General features: G+C 44.8%; 1 protein-coding gene across 1 annotated transcript in view; it reads left to right on the top strand.

The window, feature by feature from the left end:
- Positions 1-21,702, top strand: part of DNAH7 (dynein axonemal heavy chain 7) — a 1,812,153-nt gene that overhangs the window by 208,825 nt on the left and 1,581,626 nt on the right. The window contains exons 6-7 of the mRNA XM_086955398.1: positions 13,030-13,210; positions 14,746-14,818. Coding sequence (XP_086811524.1) covers positions 13,030-13,210; positions 14,746-14,818 — 254 coding nt within the window. The remainder of the gene's footprint in view (positions 1-13,029; positions 13,211-14,745; positions 14,819-21,702) is intronic.

Raw genomic sequence — 21,702 nt, 5'->3', positions numbered from 1 at the left:
TTAGACCTTTTACTTTACTTACTGGGGATGGGCAGGATCCGTCCACTTCTGGCCACCAAGCTGTGTTCCAGAAGGTTGTGCTTTTACCGACTAGTAGCACCTCCATTTTTTCGGTATTCAACTTTAAACAGTTATCTCGCATCCATCAGATGATGTGGACCATACAATTGTTAAATTTAATTGCCTCGTCATCCGGTTTTGATAAGTATACCACTATTTGCATGTCGTCCGCATAACAGATAGCAATAAAGCCATGAGAGCAGATGAGTTTAGCCAGTGTGGTGAAGTAGACATTAAACAGGGTTGGGGGTAGCGAAGATCCCTGTGGTACTCTGCATGGCAAGGCATAAGGATGTGATTATTGTCCTCCCATCGCTAGGGTTGCTAAAAATTATCTTAGTATCTTGGAGCCTCCTCCTGTGATCCCCATTTAAGATAAGCGTCAGATGAACAGCTGATGGTTTACCATATCGAATGTGGCTGAGAGGTCTAGCAGAATTAGTATTGCCTTCCCTCCTCCATTTAGCTGGGTGCGGATCTCCTCGGTGGCTGCAATGAGGGCTCATTCTGTACTGTGTAGAGGCTGAAATCCATGTTGTGCAGGTCCCATTTGGTTGTTATACTCCAGGAAATGTAGCAGGTCTTCATTAATAATGTCTCAAAAATTTTAGTAAGAAACGACAGACAGGAAATTGGGCAGTAATTTTTGACCTCCATATGGTCTTGAGAGGGTTTTTTCAAGATGGACCATTCTAAAGATTTTTTCCAGATGTTTGGAAAAGATCCTGCGTCCAGAATAATATTTCGAAGAGGTGCAAGGTGGCCTGCAATGGTACTAGGGAACCATATGAAGAACCATAGCCAGACAGGGGTCCAGTGGGGATCCGACTTAGTAGACAGGATAAGCCTCTCCACTCGTTTGGGCGTGAGGTGATTACATTTATCTAGGAGAGCCTGCGTAGTTACCTCACCATGATCTAGACCACCCATCACGTCTGGGCTGTCCCAGCTTGATGACGGAGAACTCATTGTATACACATTTTACTTTACTATGAAAGAAATCTGCCAATTTATCACAGAATTCTGTGTTGGGGTTGTACTGCTTTCATACAATTGTGATAATGCCATGACTGTTTTAAAAAGCTCTCTGGCTGAATTTTTGTAGAAAACATTTTCTCAGTAAAAAAGCGTGACTTTGCTGGGATTTTTGCCTCCCTATAATTTTCAATAGCGTTCCTGTAGTGGTCTTTTTCCACAGCAGAGTAATCTTTCCTCCATATTCGTTCTTGGGACCTACACTTCTTTTTAAGTTCCTTCAGCTCATGCGTATACCAAGGTGTTGAGGGTTGCTTCCTGCTGGTTCATATATGTTTTTCAGGGGCGAGCTTAATAACTACAGAATCTATCCAGACCTCAAAGTTGCGGGCTGCAGAGTCAGGATCAGTGTTTAGACAGGGTTAAGAGAGTGTAAGGCTGAATCTAATTCGGGAGTATTTATTTTTCGCCATGTGCGAGTTGTAGCCGTAATATTGATGTTATGTGCTTTGAAGGTCTCTCCTGGAATAGTAAACTCAAAAATTACAGCACTGTGATCTGTCCTGGCCACAGGCAGGGCTCTGCTGCAAGTGATCTATACTTAATTGGTGAAAACACCATCAAGAGTATAATTCCCTGTGTGTGTTGGCTCAGTAACGACTTGGTTTAAGTCAAAGCTCTGAAGGACTGGGTTGCCAGGGCACAACACCTGAAACCTTCGTGGGTAACCTGCTCCGGCGTACGAATCACAGAGACACGGGACACTTCCTTCGACGTCAAAGATTCAAGGTTTATTTGCTGCAGGGAACACAGAGATCACGACAAGTACACAGCGTGCAACTTGGGGAGACTGCTTCAAATTGGTTCTGTGGATCGCTCCTTTTATACAGTTTTTACCCATAGGATAACATTGAACACAAAAGTTTACAACCCGGTTCCCACCATTATCCCCCAGAGGGGTCGCTTTGGTCACTTTGAAACACATGAGGTCCGGAACATAAGTGCGGAAACATTTGGCGGTTCCCAACTGTAAAAACCATCTTCCCACCATTAGCGAATTCCAATCAGCAGTAAAACAGATCGAAATAGGAACAAGGACAGGTGTAGAGGAAGACGGAGACAGTGGGAAGATCGGAAAGGGTGTAAAAAGGGGAGGTAACGGGAAACACGAGATACAGGCATCAAAGGGACGTGCCTAATGAGATGCACGGCTGAGACAATAAGTCCGTGTGGCAAGATGAGCCTCGAGCGGCGCCATCTGCCTTACAGTAGCAACCCCCTCGTCATAAAGACACTCACAAAGAACATGCATCTTCCGCAGATATCTTGGGAGTCCCAGGGTCGCGAAGCGGACAACGTCCGTTCGCTGGCTACTTGAGGGCAAGAGACAAAATGGATGCCGTATCTAAGATGGAACCCGTGGGTACAGATGAAAAACCCACATAACAAACGAACGGTTTAAGTTAGCACAGCGAAACTGCGCACACTTACTAATTTCGTCATTTGCGGTTCATAGATACCAGACTCGACTATATTCGTACGAGTCGAAAACACCACTTACAATTGTCACGGAACCTCAGACGCTCCTTTTGCCCTCATGTAGGCAAGCACTAGTCGGAATCATATTCGATATTCATCAGACCATCGAGGTGTTGCTGTAGCATAGCTCTGTCCAACCGAGTCCCCTTGGTAACAGATGGTTGTCTCATACACGTTGTAGCACAGAGGCCACATAAGGCAGGACCACACTGTACACAAAGGCAACACGTGAACAGGAACACTACAACGACTCCGATGATCATCAGAATTTTCCAACCCCAAGTCGACATCAGGCCCCAAAACCATCCAAGTAGCGTCCAATCCCCTACATCCACGTGTATGGATTCGGAGATCTTATGCAACCTCGAGATGGCTTGATAGACAGTAGGAGCATTATCTGGAATGAAAATGCAGCAGCTCGAATGGATCACCTTACATACCCCACCTCGATCTGCTAAGATGACATCTAAAACCATACGGTTTTGTAACGTCATAAGTCTCTCCGCCTGAAGTTCTGTGGTGATATTACCAAGGGCACTGGCAGTAATATTAGCTGTCGATTCTACCACTCGAGTCAACTGTCTCAGGTTCCTACTATTGACCATAGGTCCCCAAAACGGGAGGAAACCCTTGAAAAAGTCTCCTGCCTCTTGACCGGCAGTATCCTCTTCACTAATTACGCCTCGCACAACTCTAGTCTTATGATAATCGGCATCTACAGTGAACGTCGGAGGCAACAGATTTGCAATGAAACATGAGCCCATGAAGTCAGCGGGCAACCATGTGTATGCACGATCATAGCAGATAAAGTATGTACCCTTGGCAGCCAGAAACACAGGGGACGAGGACATCGGCAGAATGTAATTTTCAGTGCAAGCACTTGCTCCAAGTCGGGCTTGCGATCTTCGGCCACGACCCATAAGACAAAAATTACCAGTGTGGGGTACGACCCATATCGGAGGCGAGCTTTTAAGCTGCTTTTCGCTAGTGAACACACTATATTCACCTCTACTTAGGACCCTATAGGCCTGTACCTCTTCTTCAGGAATAAGCGAGGGATCATAGATCTCACTATCTAAATCCTCTATTGCTATCGACAAAGGTTTTTGATACGAGGTAGGACCAGAGTAGGGGGAACGTGGTTCTCGAATGGGGTGGAAACCCAGTGCGCTTCGAAACATTGTTTGAAATGCTCGAGCTGACCCTTGGGAACTATACGGTAACACCAGATATGGAATTCCCTTATCCGTAGTATGTGGCATCAACCCACACACCCAACAATTAGTAGTGTTAACCACTAACTGATGCTGATGGAGGAGCTGAATAAAGGAATTGTTGCGGAATTCTACACGTCTAGCCTGCTCGTGTTCCGGTAACATGTGAAAGGAATGGGGAGAAGCAGTAGAGGTAAGATTAGGGTAAGGAGTAGGAGTAGGTGTAGCAGGTAAGAAGTAAGACATCGTGTAATACACCCCACCCGCCAATAATGCAGAAGCAGTGAAGAACAATACAAACAGTTGGAATATGAAACATTTGGTACGACTGAGTTGCTGCAGCTTGAATCTGTGGACTTGAGCTCCCTCCAAATCATTCAGCTTCGAGAATGCCATTCCCTACGACCGTCCGCAACGTTTCTTGACGCACTTCGTTCTGTGCAGCAATAGTCAATCCCTAGGAGTTCCCAGGAACCGACGGCCTTTAACCTAGCGTCAAGACCTACTGTCCAGAAGGAAGTACGCGCGCGGCCCTACGGCCTTCAATGCACAATATGTACGTATGCAAAAACAAAGTCTCTCAGCTGTGGAAGCAAAAAGGTACAAGGAGTGAAGCTCAAAATATATGTACAAAAATAATTACAGTAATATGAAAGTTCAAAACTGATCACGGAAAACAGGGTAATGCAATCGTCGATACAGCAAAGCAAGATCTTTTTATTTGTCCTTAGTGCGAGATCGCAGAAAGTATCGGGTTTTCCCAGGACGTGTCTGCTCGTCAAACAAAGGATCCGTTGAAGAGACAGCGTCCTGCTGATCAGTTGAGTGTTCTGGTCTTGAGTCTTTTGATGCTAATTGTTCAACAGTGTCTTTCTGCTGCGCTGAGGGTTCGTCAACAAGCTGTGCGTCGCTAAAAGGCACAAACGCCGGCAATGTTTCTGTTTCAGATGACGCAATGCCTCTCCTTACCCACGGGTCTGCCGGCAAAGGGATGGGGACTCTTTTGGTGTGCGTAGCATGCACCCAATTCTTACGTCCCTCAAGACGAACGGCAGTCCTCGTGGCCAGGAGCACTTGGTAGGGTCCGGTGAACCTCGGGTCCAGGTTATTTTTGCGTGAAAAGTTCCTTGTCACCACCCAGTCTCCGGGCTGGAGCTGGTGGCCTGGACCCTCTGTCTGCGTCGGCAATGCGTCGTAAACCTGTTGGTGAATTAACCTCAGTTTAGCAGTCAAGTCATGTAGATAATCGATCAACATTGGGTACTCAAGATCAGAAAACATTCCTGGCCTAGGAACCCCCCACATATTCGCAGGGCGGCCGAACACTATTTCATAGGGACTAAGCCCTACTCGGGAGTGTACAGTCGCCCTAGTTGACAGTAATGCTAAAGGTAAAGCGTCAGGCCACGAAAGACCAGTCGTAGCCTGAATCTTCGCTAACTTTAGTTTAAGGGTGCCATTGTACCCTTCAACCAATCCAGCTGACTGGGGATGATTGGCGCTGTGGAATTTCTGATTAATTCCAAGGCCCTTACACACACTCTTCATCACACTTCCAACAAACTCACTTCCGTTATCTGACCACACGACTCTAGGCATTCCATACCGAGGAAAGTATTCCTTCAGTAGGATTTTCGCAGTAGACAAAGCAGTATTGTCTTTGAGAGGATAGGCCTCGATCCATCGGGAGAATGCGCAAACCACAACTAAAACGTATTTCAGGTTATTGCATCGCTCCATATGGATGAAGTCCAATTGAATCACCTCAAAGGGATACGAAGGGGGAGCAAAACTGCCAGGAGGAGTTGGGGTTCCTTTGCCAGGATTGTACATAATACACACCATACAATTCTTCACCAGACGTTCAGCACATTTCGTAATGCCGTCATTCTTCCACACAGGAGCCAGCAACTTACAAATACCTTTCGCGCTAATATGTGCTAACCCATGCGCCATTGTCACAACGGCCAGCACATACGCATCAGGCAACATCCATCTTTTCTGATCCGACAAATCAATCCAACAACCATTCGCATCCAACTTTCCCGTACTTTCTTTCCACTTCGTCTTTTCAGTCTCGGTGGCCTCATTCTGAATTGCTTTCACACTCTCGATAGTGTCTTCACACATACTCGATTCTGTAGGCCACCTAACCGAACTCGTCACATACATTCGAGTGCTAAGGTTCCGGGCAGTCTCATCCGCAAACGCGTTACCACGACCAACATCATCCGTCACCTTACGATGCGCACTACATTTAACAATCGCAACTTGCGTAGGCAAAGTCAATGCATCCAAAAGATCATTTACAAGCTGGCCATGCTGAATCTTCGTACCGTGCGACGTCAAGAAACCTCTCTCTCTCCACAATCGTCCAAAGCTGTGAGCAACACCAAACGCGTATTGACTGTCGGTAAACACATTCACACGTTTCCCTTTCGCCAACACACACGCTCTAGTAAGAGCAATCAGCTCCGCAGCTTGGGCAGAATTCTGATTCAACCTTGCAGTCTCAAGAACAGTATTCAATGTTACAACAGCATAAGCAGTAGTCACATCGCCATTCGGCAACTTAAAACATGACCCATCCACATACAAAGTACCATCCGGATCTTCCAATGGGGTGTTTTTAAGGTCCACTCGACCTTTTGTTTCCTCTTCAGTCCTCAAGTAGCAGTCATGTTCTGCTACTTCATCTGACTCTGTGCTAATTGGTAACAAAGTTGCCGGGTTCAGAACGTTACAACGTTTTATCTGAATGTGGCTTGCCAAGAGCGTCAATTCGTACCCAGACAACCTCGCACTCGTCAAGTGCTGAGTTTTCGTTCGATTCAAAAGAGTATCGACTGCATGCGGAACCATCACCGTAAGCATATTATCCATGACCAATCCTGCTGATTGTCGGATGGAGACCGCAGCTGCCGCTGTTGCTCGTAAACAACTCGGCAATGCTCTAGCTACTGGGTCCAAGGTCGAGGAAAAATATGCACATGGACGTTGCTTACCACCAAAAGGTTGCGTTAAGACGCTCAAAGCACAACCTTCCCTCTCATGAACATATAACGTAAACGGCTTACTGTAATCAGGGGTACCTAACACAGGAGCCGAACACAATGAATCACGCAGTTCAGAAAAACTTTTCTGACATTCTTCCGTCCATGGTAAAGGAGTTGAAACATCCTTGCACGTAAGAGCCACCAATGGTTTCGCTAGCAATGAAAAATTTGGAATCCATTGCCTGCAGTACGACGTGATACCTAGAAAGGCACGCACATCTCTTTGGGTTTTTGGCACAGCCATTCGCGCAATCGCTGCAATTCTCTCTGGGGTCAATCTCCTTCCCTCCTTTGACAATAAGTGACCTAGATAGGTTACTTCTTGACAACAATATTGGAGTTTAGAAGGTGACACCTTGTGATTTAACTCACAGAGATGTTGCAGCAATGACACCGTAGCAATTTTGCAAATGTCCTGAGTATCAGCAGCCACCAATAAGTCGTCGACGTATTGGATCAAGGCCGCACCAACCGGCAACCTAAACGCATCCAGTTGACCCTTCAAGGCTTGGCTGTAAATAGATGGACTTTCACAGTAGCCCTGAGGAGCGCGTTTGAACCGGAAGCTACGTCCACCGAGAGAGAAACCGAAAAGGTCCCTGCTCTCCTCGGCAATCGGGATGCTGAAAAACGCATTTTTCAAGTCAATCACCGAAAACCACAATGCAGAAGCTGGAATCAGAGTCAGTAGCGCCGTGATGTCAGGCACAACAGGAAATTGAGGAACCACAATTTTATTTACCTCCCTTAAATCGATAACAAAACGATAAACAGGCGGTTTTGAAGGATCTGTACGTTTAAGAATGGGCAGCACAGGGCTGTTGCACACGTTTCCCCGAGTCTCTTCAATAACATCTTTCTCGATCAAATCATAGATGATCGCCAACAGCGCTCGTTCACCATCAAGGGAGATACGATATTGGGGAATACGTGGCAATCGCACATTAGATTTCAACTGAACAACATAAGGGGAGATATCAAGCAGGCCCACATCATTTGGACCTGTTGCCCACAAAGACGCAGGAAGAGAACTCAATTCCGGTGGGAGCTTATCGAGGGACAAATACATGGGAGAGACAACCCTCTCTCCTAACGTAAGCTTTACACCCGCAGGAGAACAATACAAAGTTGCGTACAAACGTTTAAGCAAATCCAGGCCCAAAAGATTTTCACCACAACCCGTAGTTAAAATCAACGGAGCTTCTAGCTCACGTGGCCCAATTTTAAGGGGCAAAGGGCGCGAAACTGGATTGCTAACAGGGGCGCCAGAGAATCCAACGGAAACATTTGTTAAGCCAGACAAAGGTGCGCCAGGGAGTTTCGAATACATAATAGAACTTTTCGCTGCACCAGTGTCCAACAGAAAAGGCTCAACGACGCCCGATGTAGCAACTGCGACGTAAGGCCCTCTCTGATCAACCGGAACTGATACCACTCCCTCTCCTTGTCTTTGGCTGTCCTAGTAATTACTGTCGTCAGTTCCCTGATCGACGTAATAATCGTCTACATTGTACTGCGCAGATCGTCCTTGCGATGATCCACGTTGATCGAAACAATTATTAGAATTGGATGAGTTATCTGAGCGATCATTCTGAGCACCACGACCTCTACCACGTGATGTTTGCTGCGAACCAGCACGACCTCCTCTAGATGAGTTACCACTATTACGTTCGTTTAAAACAGGGCAATTGAATTTAATGTGTCCCTCCTGTCTACAATAAGCACATTGATTGTACCCTAAAGAGGATCTTTGGGAGGAGGAGTCATTACGGGTTTGGGATCTGTTCGATTGTGGCTGTGACCTATTCTGTTGCGAATTATTCTGATTTGACCGCGGAGGATACGCTTGTTGCAACAACACTTTAGTTTTGAGCTCTTTCGTCTTTTTATCAGCACGGTCGTTCTCTTCTTTCTCTCTATTCTCATAGTATTGTGCCGTAGCCAATATCTGAGCCGAAGTAGAAACGGCCCATGCACTTTCCGAATTTCTCAATTTATTGCTCAAGTCGGGCAACAAATTCGAAACAAATTTATCCACAAACAATCTCTGACCACCCTCGGTGCCCATATCCTGACCACTATGGTCGATGAATGCCTCCTCAAACCTCGTAAAGAAGTCGGAAACACTCTCATCTTTCTTCTGCTTACAGGCTGACAATTTGTCCCAGTTCACCTTCATAGCTGGCATAAGAGTTTTCATTAGCGTAATAATTCTTTGAGGAAGGTCAAGAATCAACTGGTCGGGTTTAGTAGCAGCCACTTGTCCGGCGTCTGCCGCTACAATGGCAGCCCAAGCACCACCTAATTCAGCCGGGTGATTTTCCTGTCGAATCTTTGCCCATACCGGTTGCGGTACGACATTGCCAAACAACATATCAATATCGGCAAGATTCATTACCGTAGCATCTACAAGCTGTGATAATTCTTTGTAATACCCTGTAGGATTCTTGCGTGGGTCAGGCAAAGATTGCTTCACCTGTAACACTTCCGAGCGTTTCCATGGGAGATGTATCCATACTCTCTGGAAGTGCGCCAATGTCGGAGGTTGAGCATTAGGATTTGCTGGTATCCAAACCGGTGGAACTTCACGCATAGGATATTGACCAGACTCATCTGGTTGTTTTTCAATATCCTCAACAAACAATGCATGAGGGATGGGAGCGGGACGAAGAGATAGCAATCGTTCAACAGCACGTCGAACGTTGGTATCCACTATCAGCCCATTTGCGAACTGAAGCTGGAGATCAGACAGAGCGGTGAGCACCTCGTCAGGCGCATCAGCCGCTATTTGATCATAAAGGAACTTACACATTTCATTAAACACATATCTCTGTGTTGGTATATTGAATTGACAAAATGTTTCGAGGACAACACGGGGTGGACTTCTCTGAGGATTTACCATCCAACCCATCGCCATATTATATAGCGCAACGCGTTCTCTGTTTCCAGGAAGCTGACTACGTCTCTGAGGACCTTCGGAACCAGCGGACCCATGAACAGGTCCGAGCGAATGAAAGAAGCTAGCCGCAAGAGGAGAATTGCGACTACGAGTAGAGGGAGAAGAATAAGACACAGGACTAACAAGAGAAGGAGTAGAAACAGTAGCAACAGCAGGGGTTAACAAAACAGGAGCAGTAGCAGAAGCGGTAGCGGGAACAGGAGTATGTGGAAGCGGAGGAGCAGTAGGGATAGAAACAGACAAAGAAGCAGGAACAGTCGGAAAAACGGGTGCAGGTTGAGGAACAGGCGGAGGAGGAATAGGCGGAAGAATAGGTACGGCAGGGACCACAGGAGCTGCGGTACCCTGTACGTACGGAGGTGGCGACTTCATAAGATAAGACATTAAGGGATCCTCAACTGGCTCTTCCTTCTTTTCCGACTCCGTTGGCAAAGCGGGGTAACATTTATCTACAGTCATACGTTGCAATCGGTCAAACACTTCCTTATCCTTAACCTCCTTATCTCGCTGAAATTGCTCTGCTTTCTTCACTATGGTAGCAACATTATCTCGCTGATTACGTTTAGTCTGTCTGATTTCTTTCTGTCGGGCTTCTTTGCGCCACAACCGAAAGGCATCAAACATGGCCGGCCTTGACTTTCTTTCGAACAATTTAATCTCTAGATTATCTAAAATCGGGGCCTCGAAGCTACCATGAGGTGGCCAACGAAGGTCGCCGTCCTTTTTCGTATATTTAATCCAGTAATCGTTAAAGGTAACTGGGCCTAGCCCATGCTTACTATAGAGCTCATACGTGGGAGTTCCAACCGGAGGTATCGGACACGAGTCCTCCAATCGGGAATCCATACCACAAGGTCTGAAACAACTAAACAAAGTACTGCGACCAGGCATCTTGCACACTAGCCGAGTTTCACAAACTTCAAGGGTTACGGGATTTACCAAGTCCCAGCAAAGAACAAAACCCTCGGTTTTTGGCGGCTGCAGTCGTCAAACAACACAACAAAGTACGCTAGCAAAGTGTCATCGACAAAAACACTCACACAGCGTTAACAACAAAAACACTCGCTAAAGTGTCAACAACCAAGAACTATGGGAGCGACCCACAAATACTTAACTCAAAGATCGATGGCGTCACCAGGAAGGCCCGTCAATCGTCTCGCTATACCAAGGTCTACGCCAGGCGCCAAAACAGGTCTACAGTCAGGGCAGCAGTCCGTCGCAGCCGTCCGGAGGCGGGAATCTTCGCGGGAAAAGTCTTCGGGCCACTTATTTCGACAACAGGATCGATGAAGCGGAGTGCACCTTCCCTTGGAGATTTCACACGAAGTTCCTCACGATCGTCGGGCTTGGACCGGTACCACTGATGCAGCCCCACGTTGTGCGCCAACTGAAGGACTGGGTTCTTTAAGACCCAGCGGTGCCAGGGCACAACACCTGAAACCTTCGTGGGTAACCTGCTCCGGCGTACGAATCACAGAGACACGGGACACTTCCTTCGACGTCAAAGATTCAAGGTTTATTTGCTGCAGGGAACACAGAGATCACGACAAGTACACAGCGTGCAACTTGGGGAGACTGCTTCAAATTGGTTCTGTGGATCGCTCCTTTTATACAGTTTTTACCCATAGGATAACATTGAACACAAAAGTTTACAACCCGGTTCCCACCATTATCCCCCAGAGGGGTCGCTTTGGTCACTTTGAAACACATGAGGTCCGGAACATAAGTGCGGAAACATTTGGCGGTTCCCAACTGTAAAAACCATCTTCCCACCATTAGCAAATTCCAATCAGCAGTAAAACAGATCGAAATAGGAACAAGGACAGGTGTAGAGGAAGACGGAGACAGTGGGAAGATCGGAAAGGGTGTAAAAAGGGGAGGTAACGGGAAACACGAGATACAGGCATCAAAGGGACGTGCCTAATGAGATGCACGGCTGAGACAATAAGTCCGTGCGGCAAGATGAGCCTCGAGCGGCGCCATCTGCCTTACAGTAGCAACCCCCTCGTCATAAAGACACTCACAAAGAACATGTGTCTTCCGCAGATATCTTGGGAGTCCCAGGGTCGCGAAGCGGACAACGTCCGTTCGCTGGCTACTTGAGGGCAAGAGACAAAATGGATGCCGTATCTAAGATGGAACCCGTGGGTACAGATGAAAAACCCACATAACAAACGAACGGTTTAAGTTAGCACAGCGAAACTGCGCACACTTACTAATTTCGTCATTTGCGGTTCATAGATACCAGACTCGACTATATTCGTACGAGTCGAAAACACCACTTACAATTGTCACGGAACCTCAGCTCTTTAGACAGTCAATTAGATTGAGGGTATCTCTATATCTGGTAGATTCCAAATGGAAATTAAAGTCCCCCAACAAATTGAAATTGGGATACTCCATGCAAGATTCCAGAAAGGTCTGTATGGAGGAAATGAACTTGTTCCTAGGGCCAAGTGCCCGGTAGATGAGGGTCCCCGTTAAACGCTACCTAGTTGTTGACTTTGAGGGAAAACAGAATGGCTTCTTCCTCCAATTGAGGTATTTCTGAAAATGAGGCCTTAATACTTGTATGGTAGGCAATGGCAAGGGTGTCTGTCAGGCTGTCCTTTGCCCAACCTGACAGACACGCTTTATGGTGTTCAAAAACTGGTTGGATTGGGCCCTTCACCCTTAACCACAGGCCACACCTGATTGAATGTGAAAATCTAAAGATTTACAGTGTGCTCAATAAAGACACAAGACAACATTATTTCAAATGACAAATAGCGCACAGAAGGCCAAGACATCTTTCTACATGTCAGACTGAGTTTCAATCCACCCAGCTCATTTATCCTACTGATGGGCAAACCTTTCCAATCGAATTTGAATGGGAAATAGAATTTTGAGACACTGTGTACCACTACTACCTTACTGATCAGATTGTTATGAGGGAAAAGTTATTGAAGATGGTTATCCAAGAGTTAATGACACTTAACTTTTATGTAATCAATGTAAATGCCCGATTGCTGATCCTACTATAGATCTGCAAATCTACATCACAAATATACCAAATCGTTTTCAAATAAATGGCATTTCACTTTAATCGTTTATCAGAGGTAGAAATCACTGTATATTAAATCTGATATTCCTTATGCCTAATCAGTACCCAGGCGTACAGTGTGGGTTTGTAAATTCAGTTGTCCATTTACTGCTACTGATGCTTCTCTGTGTCTTTTATGTGTAGAAATACAACTATTATATTAAGCATGGAATTGACACAGAACATGTTGCCCCCATGGAAGACTCTTGGCTGGAAAATGTGTTGGCTCTTGTTCCAAATCATCTGAAAAAATTCACAGCCAGTATATATGTGCTGTCAGAAGAAATGAGGGAGGACTATCTTTTAAGTGTTAAAAAAGCCATTGGTAAGTAACCAATACATTTTATACTTTTCTATTATTTTTACTTCTCCATATATCATCTACCAAACACTCTAGGTAAACCTTAGAGAACCAGTGTAGTTCCAAAAACAAATGAAAAGCCCGTGGAAGACAGTAAATGGGAACCTTTCTGGGAGAAATCATGTCATACTTATTGGTGAATATAACTTTCTAAATTTTGATAACGTGTTAATGAATGTCTCTAGTGCTCACAGAGAGCTCTCTTCAATGTGTTTTGCGTGAGGAAGTAGTTATATTTGTATTATAGATCAATTTTTTATAAACGTGATAAAATCTCCTAATAAATGCTCAATTTAGTTCCTTTTTTAGCTGTCAATTATTAGGAGATCAGTATACTTGCTCACCCATTCACTGATATCGCTTATCCTTTGCAATGAACAGGAGTCTTGCAGCGTCATTTAGACGTGGACAGTAACAGTTGATCTGTCAAAAATCACTGAATTTCCATGTGCCAATCTCGTGGTTTCTCTGTCTCATTTAGATGTGGGAAATCCACTGTTTTGCAAGTATAGGGGAAAGTTGTATAAGAAGGGCATCCCTCTTTAGGACTTCTTATGTCATGTCCACTGCGTTTTTCAGGCTGGGAACCACCATGTACTGAATGGTGATCACTAGCAAATACAAAACTTCTCAATGCCTTACATACACTGCAGAAAACTCGTAGCGCATAAAGAAAATTAGATTTTGTTTTTCAACAATAGAGCACTAATATAACATCTCCTCACTGGTGGGTTGCCCATCATATCATGTCAGTATGGCGGACCAGTCTGCCTTTTTTCCCGAAAACTAACCCTCACTTTAAAGTTTGTTTTTAGAAATGAAAAAATAATCAAAAATATAACAACTGGTCTATGCTTCCTGACATAGCCTCCCGGCCTCCATTGAGCAGTTTTGTCAAAAAATGCTCCCTCCCTGTGTTGGTGAAAGTCCTTTTGAGAAATATGCACTCCTGTTTGGTCAGGGACTCAAAATAGGGCGCACAGCTTCTGAATGACCTGCTAAACCCCCCTTCAAAAGACAGTTGTTGGGCAACTGGCTCCATTTTAAAAGGAGGAGAAAAGGATTATGTGAGTGGACTCCAACCGAGCACGTCACCCACTGACATTTTTTCATGAAGCATATTGCATATGAGTACTAAAGAAAATGCATTTTTATTAAAGGTTTCATCAAATTGATTTACATTTGAAATAAAAGCCCAATAACTGTAGTTTACTATTGCAATGCACTTCACACGAAACACAATGTTGGTAATTAAGTGCCAGTGCTGAGCACCGAACATCATCGGATCAATTTAAGCACTTCAACCAAGAACAATGCTTTCTAACATGGGGGTGAGGTGTCCACGTAAAGCACCTACCTAGGGTTAATGTTAAACATTTTATCATCATGGTAGCGTTTAGCTCTGATACACTAGCACACATTCACCACTTTACCTTTTAGGAGAAACTTCATTATGTATGGATTTTTCATGTTAATTATTTCAATATTTTATTTTTTAGTTGACTTTGTCTTAAAGGACCCCAGAGAGAAAGACGATGACAAGAAACAAGATCTGCCACCACACCGTTTAGAGTAAGGCACTTTGTATTGCTGTATATTGTGAATTTAATTTCGTCTTAATAGAATATTATGCAAAGTAGCTAATTAAATTATTATGCATTATAATACTTATAAAGTGCATACGTTTCTAAAACTTTCTGCGTGGTCTCATATGGTCTATTTGAAAGATTGGCAATATGCTGTTGGCAGACCTATCATCCTAGAAGTGTGTGCAGTGTGATTCTTAATCAAAAGGCAATATGTATTACAATATACAATATGTATTAGGTCTCCGTCACATCCCACTGCAGTTCAAGCATTCTGATCTAAGCTATAAGTCCCATCTTAAATAGCAAAGTACAGGTAAGGTAAGTTCAATAAGTCACCCATTGTCCCTAATTGCTTGCGCCCTTAGATACAATTGTGCCTTGCTGTGTCTTGTATGTCATGTAATGTGCACACCACAATCATCTGTCTCTCTCAAATGATTCAGATAAACTGGAGGTTGAAACATTAGGACAATGTGTACTGGTGAAACTGACGGCATGGCTAGAACTCCGATACAGCTTTGGAATGCATGGTGTATTTGGGAGAGTCCACACGATTTCCGTATGAGGCTTACGCATATTCTGCACACTTTCCTTTTCTTCAGGTCATCTAGCATTGAGTTTTCTTACCAGATCCCACTTTTTAAAGCATTCCATCCATGAGATCTCCCTTGCTATGTGCCCACCCATAATAGCAGTGATTTTGCTGTCAGTGTTTTATTTTAGGCCTTTTGGTCTTGGAATCGTCACCATGCCCTGTTTTTTACAGTCTTCATACAGGTCTGGAGCACTCTCCTAACTACCTTTCCATGTATAAGGTAACAGAACTTGTTTTCCCCCCGGAGGGTTTTTATTTGACCCAGGTTTTTTTTAAATGCTGCCTGTGTTCCTTACTGGTAGTTTCTGATGTTGGGTAACCCTGTTGCTCTTAATACATTTGCTACTAAGGCCCTCATTATGAGTGGCTGCGTTAATTGCGATAAATGCTGTAACTTTTCATACCACTCATATCGCAGTTTAGAGTGTGGTGGCGAACACCTCACTCCCAAAGTTTTCGCCAATAAATCTCAACAGGTCAGACTTACAGAAATGTATTTATCCAGTAAAAATGCCCTAAAATTATTAGAACACACAGATTTTAGTGTGTTAAGCACCCAAATGCATATGTTATTGAATTTTTTCTCTTAATTGGGAGTTATTTATCGGATCCTATCAATTCTGACCCAGCAGAGCTGGATTTTGTCACATTCAGTAAATATCGGCCTAAACACTGGGCCACTCCTTATGAAGGCCAAAAGGTTCTAAGAGCCAGTCTATGGATAGTCTATGGATAGCCCCACAATCTTGGTGATTATTAGTGATTATTTTGAAAGAGATAGAGCAGCTTCCGTAGAATTTCTTTTTTTATAACTCTGCTCTAGCTAAGTGTGATAATTGGATCCTTCTTCATTGGTTCAACTCTGTTTCCAGGTTGCCCAGGCACAAACGTATATTGTATTTTATGAAGAGTTACACTCTTTCCTTGATCCTATCTTTTTCTACCATGTCCAGTACTTGTCAATCCTAAAGGATCCCCAAAAAGATATTGCCTTTTGACCATCTAAATCAGGAAAATTGTTGAGTTACATTTGTTATTTGTAGAAACTGAGTGCCTACCACAATCACTTGTGATATCCATCTTCCAGAGTACCTAGAGTCAAGGTTCTCCCGTATGTAGTAAGGTACCGTCTGCACATAACTGGAGACCCAGTCTCCACTGTTTGGGGCCAGGACATCTTTGTTAATCGGGTCTGACCTGAGCTGAGGGTCAGGGCAGAGCTAATCAGGAAATGTGGACATTCATGTTTTGTCCCCCTCCCCATTGGGAAAACGTTTGACACTAGACCAGTTATCCAACCTCGACTTTTGTCCAGCTTAGGAATTCCAATCGGACAGTAACTTTTTGGAGAATTCTAAATAGAAAAAGGCCACCATGCTAATGTTTCTCGTAGTACTATGTTTTTGTTGTGAACCTTATGATGCCCTCATAAGTTTAATCTTGCAGACATGTGTAGTGTAAAGGTGGACTGTCCTGTATGGTTACGGGAAGAAGTCAACAGGCTGGGTCTATGGACCTTTGCTAGTGCCTTAACCCCCTGGTGAAAGAATGATTTACAGTGCCTTCCATGTGTATCAATGATTTTTTCTTTGGTGGTTGATCTTTGCAGCTCCATTGGAAGTGCACCAATCCTCCTTAACCCCACACGTTTTCTACCCCAGTATTTTGAAAACTAGACAGGCTACTGATTTGACTCTAACATTCTCTACAACTTCATAATCTCTCGCTTTAAGTCTCACTTCTATAGGAGTACCTCTGGTATCGGTGCTAATTCTAAGAAAGCAGACATTTGCTGCAAATATAAGAATTTTCGCCTGAGATAAAATGTGCAACTTTTTTTTACATCTGGACCATTGACTCTGCTAACATATTAAATGAGGTTTAAACTCCTTTCATCCCTTTTTTGAACTCCATCAAATTTAATGGATTTGCAGGGTATTTGTACACGTTAGATTGGTTTAGGTCAGTTTCCAATAGTGTCCTGTAGATAGGAAGGATCATATGGTTTTTCCACACAATAAACACACACAGTTATGTTTAAATGATAAAAGACAGGGCCATGGTTTAAGTGTAGTGGAGTCCTAAACAATTATGACAGTTTTTAGTTCCATAGTTTCAACCATCGTAATTTATTTTACAAAATTATCTAATTTAAGTTTAATTGTATTGATATAATGATGTTATTGCACTACCTTTGTAAAACAAAATGGTTAATAACATAAATGTTCAATATTTTACAGTCATTTTCTATCGGCGTACTTTTTGGTTTTTTAAATATCATTTCTGATTATCACCTTGAGAACATGAGGGATTAAATTAAATCCATTAACAAATTTAAGTGCCGTGGAAAACATATCACTGCTCTATACATGCCATGTAACGGATTAGTTGTTTTATTCCTACTTTGTATTGATAATACAAAGCTACTGCTGCAATTTAGCAACAGTAAGTGAAACAAGCGTAGGCCCAGTGTGTCTATAAATTATGAATACTTTTGCAACTTCAAAGTGTTGTAGTATAACTTTTAACTATTGCAGTTAACTTACATTTCTTATAGAATTTTGAAAATATTGCCATTTAACAGAATATTTAAGTTGCAATAATAGTGTAATTCACAGCTACAACAAATCAATTGAAAAGTTTTCAAATGGTCTAAATAATTTGACAGACATGAGAATTGTCTATATTTTGCCATTTTCTTAATAGAGTTAAATATCTGATAGAGACTTCTAGCTGCAGATTCCTTACCTTTGAATTTCCCAGGCGTCAGACTGGATTCAGAAACCTTTGCAGGAGCAGTACCCCTGTGCGCCGTCCTGTGGGACCATTTGGCTCGAAATGACATCACCAGGATTGTTGGCGTCGGTTGTGATGTCACAGCGACCTATATAGGTGCCACCAAAGCTCGCGGACGTCAGTTCTTTTATTTCCTCAGCAGTTAAGTGCTACCCTTCTGTTTCTTTTTGACAGACTTTTTTTTTAGACATTTTGTCGAGAGATTCTTTCTTGTGTGTTGAGGGATGACTTCTAGACATCCATGGTTAAAGCCTTGTGGCACCTGTCACCACATCATCTCGATAACCGACCCCCATCTCATCTGCTTGTGATGTCCCGAGCGTGACCACAAACTTAAAGTCGCGCTCAGATTGCTGGGCCATGGCGCCAAAGGCTTTGTGGGAGCGATCTTTGAAGCTCCTTGTGGCCCGGCAGTCAACACCATCAAGTGCGATTCCTCAGAGATCCCTGTTCCGATCGAAGAAGAGAAGGTCGTGGAACTGTTCCAGGAGCCCTAATTCCTCTTTTTTGCGTTCAAGGTAGTCGGGACACTTGAAGAAGAGGCATAAGGAGAACTAGAAGCCCAAACAGACTTTGACTTCACCTCATCCATCGTCTATCAATGAAACAGGTAAGGTGCATCGATGCTCTAGGCACGTTTCCGCCGAATCGTTACAGGGGTCGACGCCCGCCTCCCCCAAGTTCCGGGAGCTGCAACAGCCCCTGCTCAGATTAAAGACTTTTACGAGGCCATGCATCTCATATTTAAGTGGGCCCCCAGTGTTCGGGAGAGGCCCCTTTAGATTTCATGCCAACAGCTCTGGTCCCAGTGTGGTCTCATGGATCCGATTCCGGATTGCAGCGGTGGTGCCAGCACGGCTTTCCCCAGCACAAGCCCTGAAGTCTGTTCCTCTGATGCCAGCCCTATCCTGATGTTTGACCACAACTCAGAGTTGTATCGATGTCGGTCGAAGTCGACCCTGGCCCCAACAGAGTCTAGAGATTCTACTTCGTTGTCAGTTCATTTTGAAGAGGTTTCAGGTATAGGTGAGGATTGGGTAGGGTCCCGGGACCCTTTGGAATACTAGTTGGACCATCATGGACAATTGGAATTGTATGAGGACCTTGGAAAAGCCAGTGTACCGGACACATCTCCAGATCCTTGCATGCTCTCTACACCTAGTGTGACTAGGGTGATGGGTAATCTTACACCATGGTGGCGGGGAGGGCTACAGAGGTCCTTGACCTGGAGCTACCCTTGGTGCAGGTCGAGACTCGTTTCTTGACTGAGGTGCTTCAGCCTTGGGATTCCTCGTCCAACCCACTTTTGCCCTCTAATGATGCACTGGCAGATATTCTTCTAGGGACAAAGTCAAATCCTAGCACAGGAGCTCCTGTGAACAGGACAATAGCATTTTGACACCGCTCTGCACTGGGCGATCCAAATTTCCTCAGCCAGCACCCCACCCCTGAGAGCTTGAAGGCTTCAATGTCCCATGTTGCATTCCATCCTGCTCCTTTAGGTGGGGAATCCAAGAGGCTGGATGCACTTGGGAAGATATTTTCTTCCAGCAGCCTGGCTTTGTGGTCGGGGAACACTGAATGCTTATTGGGCCATTTCTCGCACACACTTTGGGAAACGGTTGCGCTAGTGCTGCCACAGGTCCTGGAGAGGGCCCGGGCTGTCCTCTCCCAAGCAGTAAAAGATGAGAGAGATGCAGCAAAGTTCACCATTAGGTGTGGCTTTGATACGACTGACTTGCTTGGTAGAGCGATTTCGTGGACGACGGCCTAAAGGCGCCACACATGGCTGGGAACATCTAGCTTCCCAGGTGATGTTCATGCTAACCTCTTGGACATGTCATTTGACATGACTTGTCTTTTTCGGTGAGAAAGTGGACCCAGCTTTGGAGTGCTTCAAAGAATCTTTGCTATGCCTAGTAACTAGTCTAGCTTTCGCTCCTTTTGTTGCATTGCAAGGGGTTTTCAATCACATCAGCCATATCCCAGCCACCATCCTGCGCAGGCTCCCCAAGTTGTGCGTTGATGTGGTTCATTCCGACCTCGTGGGAATGGTAGCCAGAAGTCATCTGCCACCCATTCCCTAGCTGCTGCAGCCTCCAAGAATTTCTAGTTTGGTTCCTCAAGACCATGCCACTCCAGTTGGAGGGAAAAGTCAACACCATCTCCTCCGTTTGAGGTCCATAAAATTGGACAAATGGGCCTTGCAGATCATTCAGAAAGGCTATTCTCTTTCTTTCTTTTCCTCCTCCTTTAACGCCAATTAAAGAATGGTTGGCGGAGGATCATCTAGTTTTACTCCAAGAGCAAGTTGCAACTCCCTTGGCTAAGCGAGCTATGGAAAAGGTTCCGATGTCAGAAATAGGCTGTGGTTGTTACTCCCAGTCCGGTTTGATATAGAAAAAGAACAAACGTCTACGTCCCATTCTGGACCTTCAGACTGGCAATCTCTTCTTCAAAAAGGAGAAATTCAAGATACTCACTTTGGCTCAGGTCTAGTCAGCCCTAAACCTAGGAGACTGACTGATTGAGTTGGACTTGCAGGATGCATATTTCTACATTCCTATCCTGCCTGCCCACAGGTGTTACCTGCAGTTCAAGGTAGGCCACACGCACTTTTAATTCACAGTGCTACCCTTTGGCCTTACCAGCTCCCCTCGGTTGTTCACCAGGCTGATGGCAGTGGTTGCAGCTCATCTCCTCAGGTTAGGTGTGTCCGTCTTCTTTGACAACTGGATGTTCAAGGCGTCCTCGCCCCAGATGGTCATATCCCACCACCAGACTATGTGGGATCTCCTGCATTCGCTGGGCTTCACTATAAACATGCCGAAGTCACACCTGACACCTTCTCAGATGCTCCCTTTCATCTGAGCTGTTCTGGGCACAGTGTAGTTTTGGGCTTATCCTCCCGAGCAGTGAGTGCAGGAAATTGAGGGTTATGATACCGATGTTGCAGCCTCTATCTTGGATTTCGGTGAGAATGACTCTGAGGCACCTGGGACTCATGCCTTCCGACATCCTGTTGGTAAATCATGTCAGATACTGTATGCAGGCTCTGCAGTGGGAGCAGCATCAGGGGAATCTGTCCGATGTAGTCCAGATCTCAGAGGGAACTTCAAAAGACTCAAATCCTAGTACAGTGCACCATGGGTGCCCAGGGCTTGTCAATCAAATGCTGCTGGTGGGCTTGCAGCACTGGTTGTGCCACCCACAGAAGCAGCTTGTAAAGTGTGTCTCAGGTCTGCCATTGCAAGGCCTGTGTGCAGTCTGTGACTGCCATGTCGACATAGCAAGTGCACCCACTTGCCAGTCCCTAAACCTTCTCTTTTCTTCAAATCAGACACCCCTATGGTAGGCCCAAGGGCAGGGTGCATTGTAGGGATAAGGAAGGACATGCTTTGGTGTGTGTAGCATGTCCTAATAGTGAATTACAGCCATTTTCGTTTTTCACTATTGCAAGGCTACCTGTTCTCCAT

The sequence above is a fragment of the Lissotriton vulgaris genome, chromosome 2_1 (assembly GCF_964263255.1).
Source record: "Lissotriton vulgaris chromosome 2_1, aLisVul1.2, whole genome shotgun sequence".
Classification (NCBI taxonomy): Eukaryota; Metazoa; Chordata; class Amphibia; order Caudata; family Salamandridae; genus Lissotriton; species Lissotriton vulgaris.
This window is presented reverse-complemented; position numbering and strand designations above follow the sequence as displayed.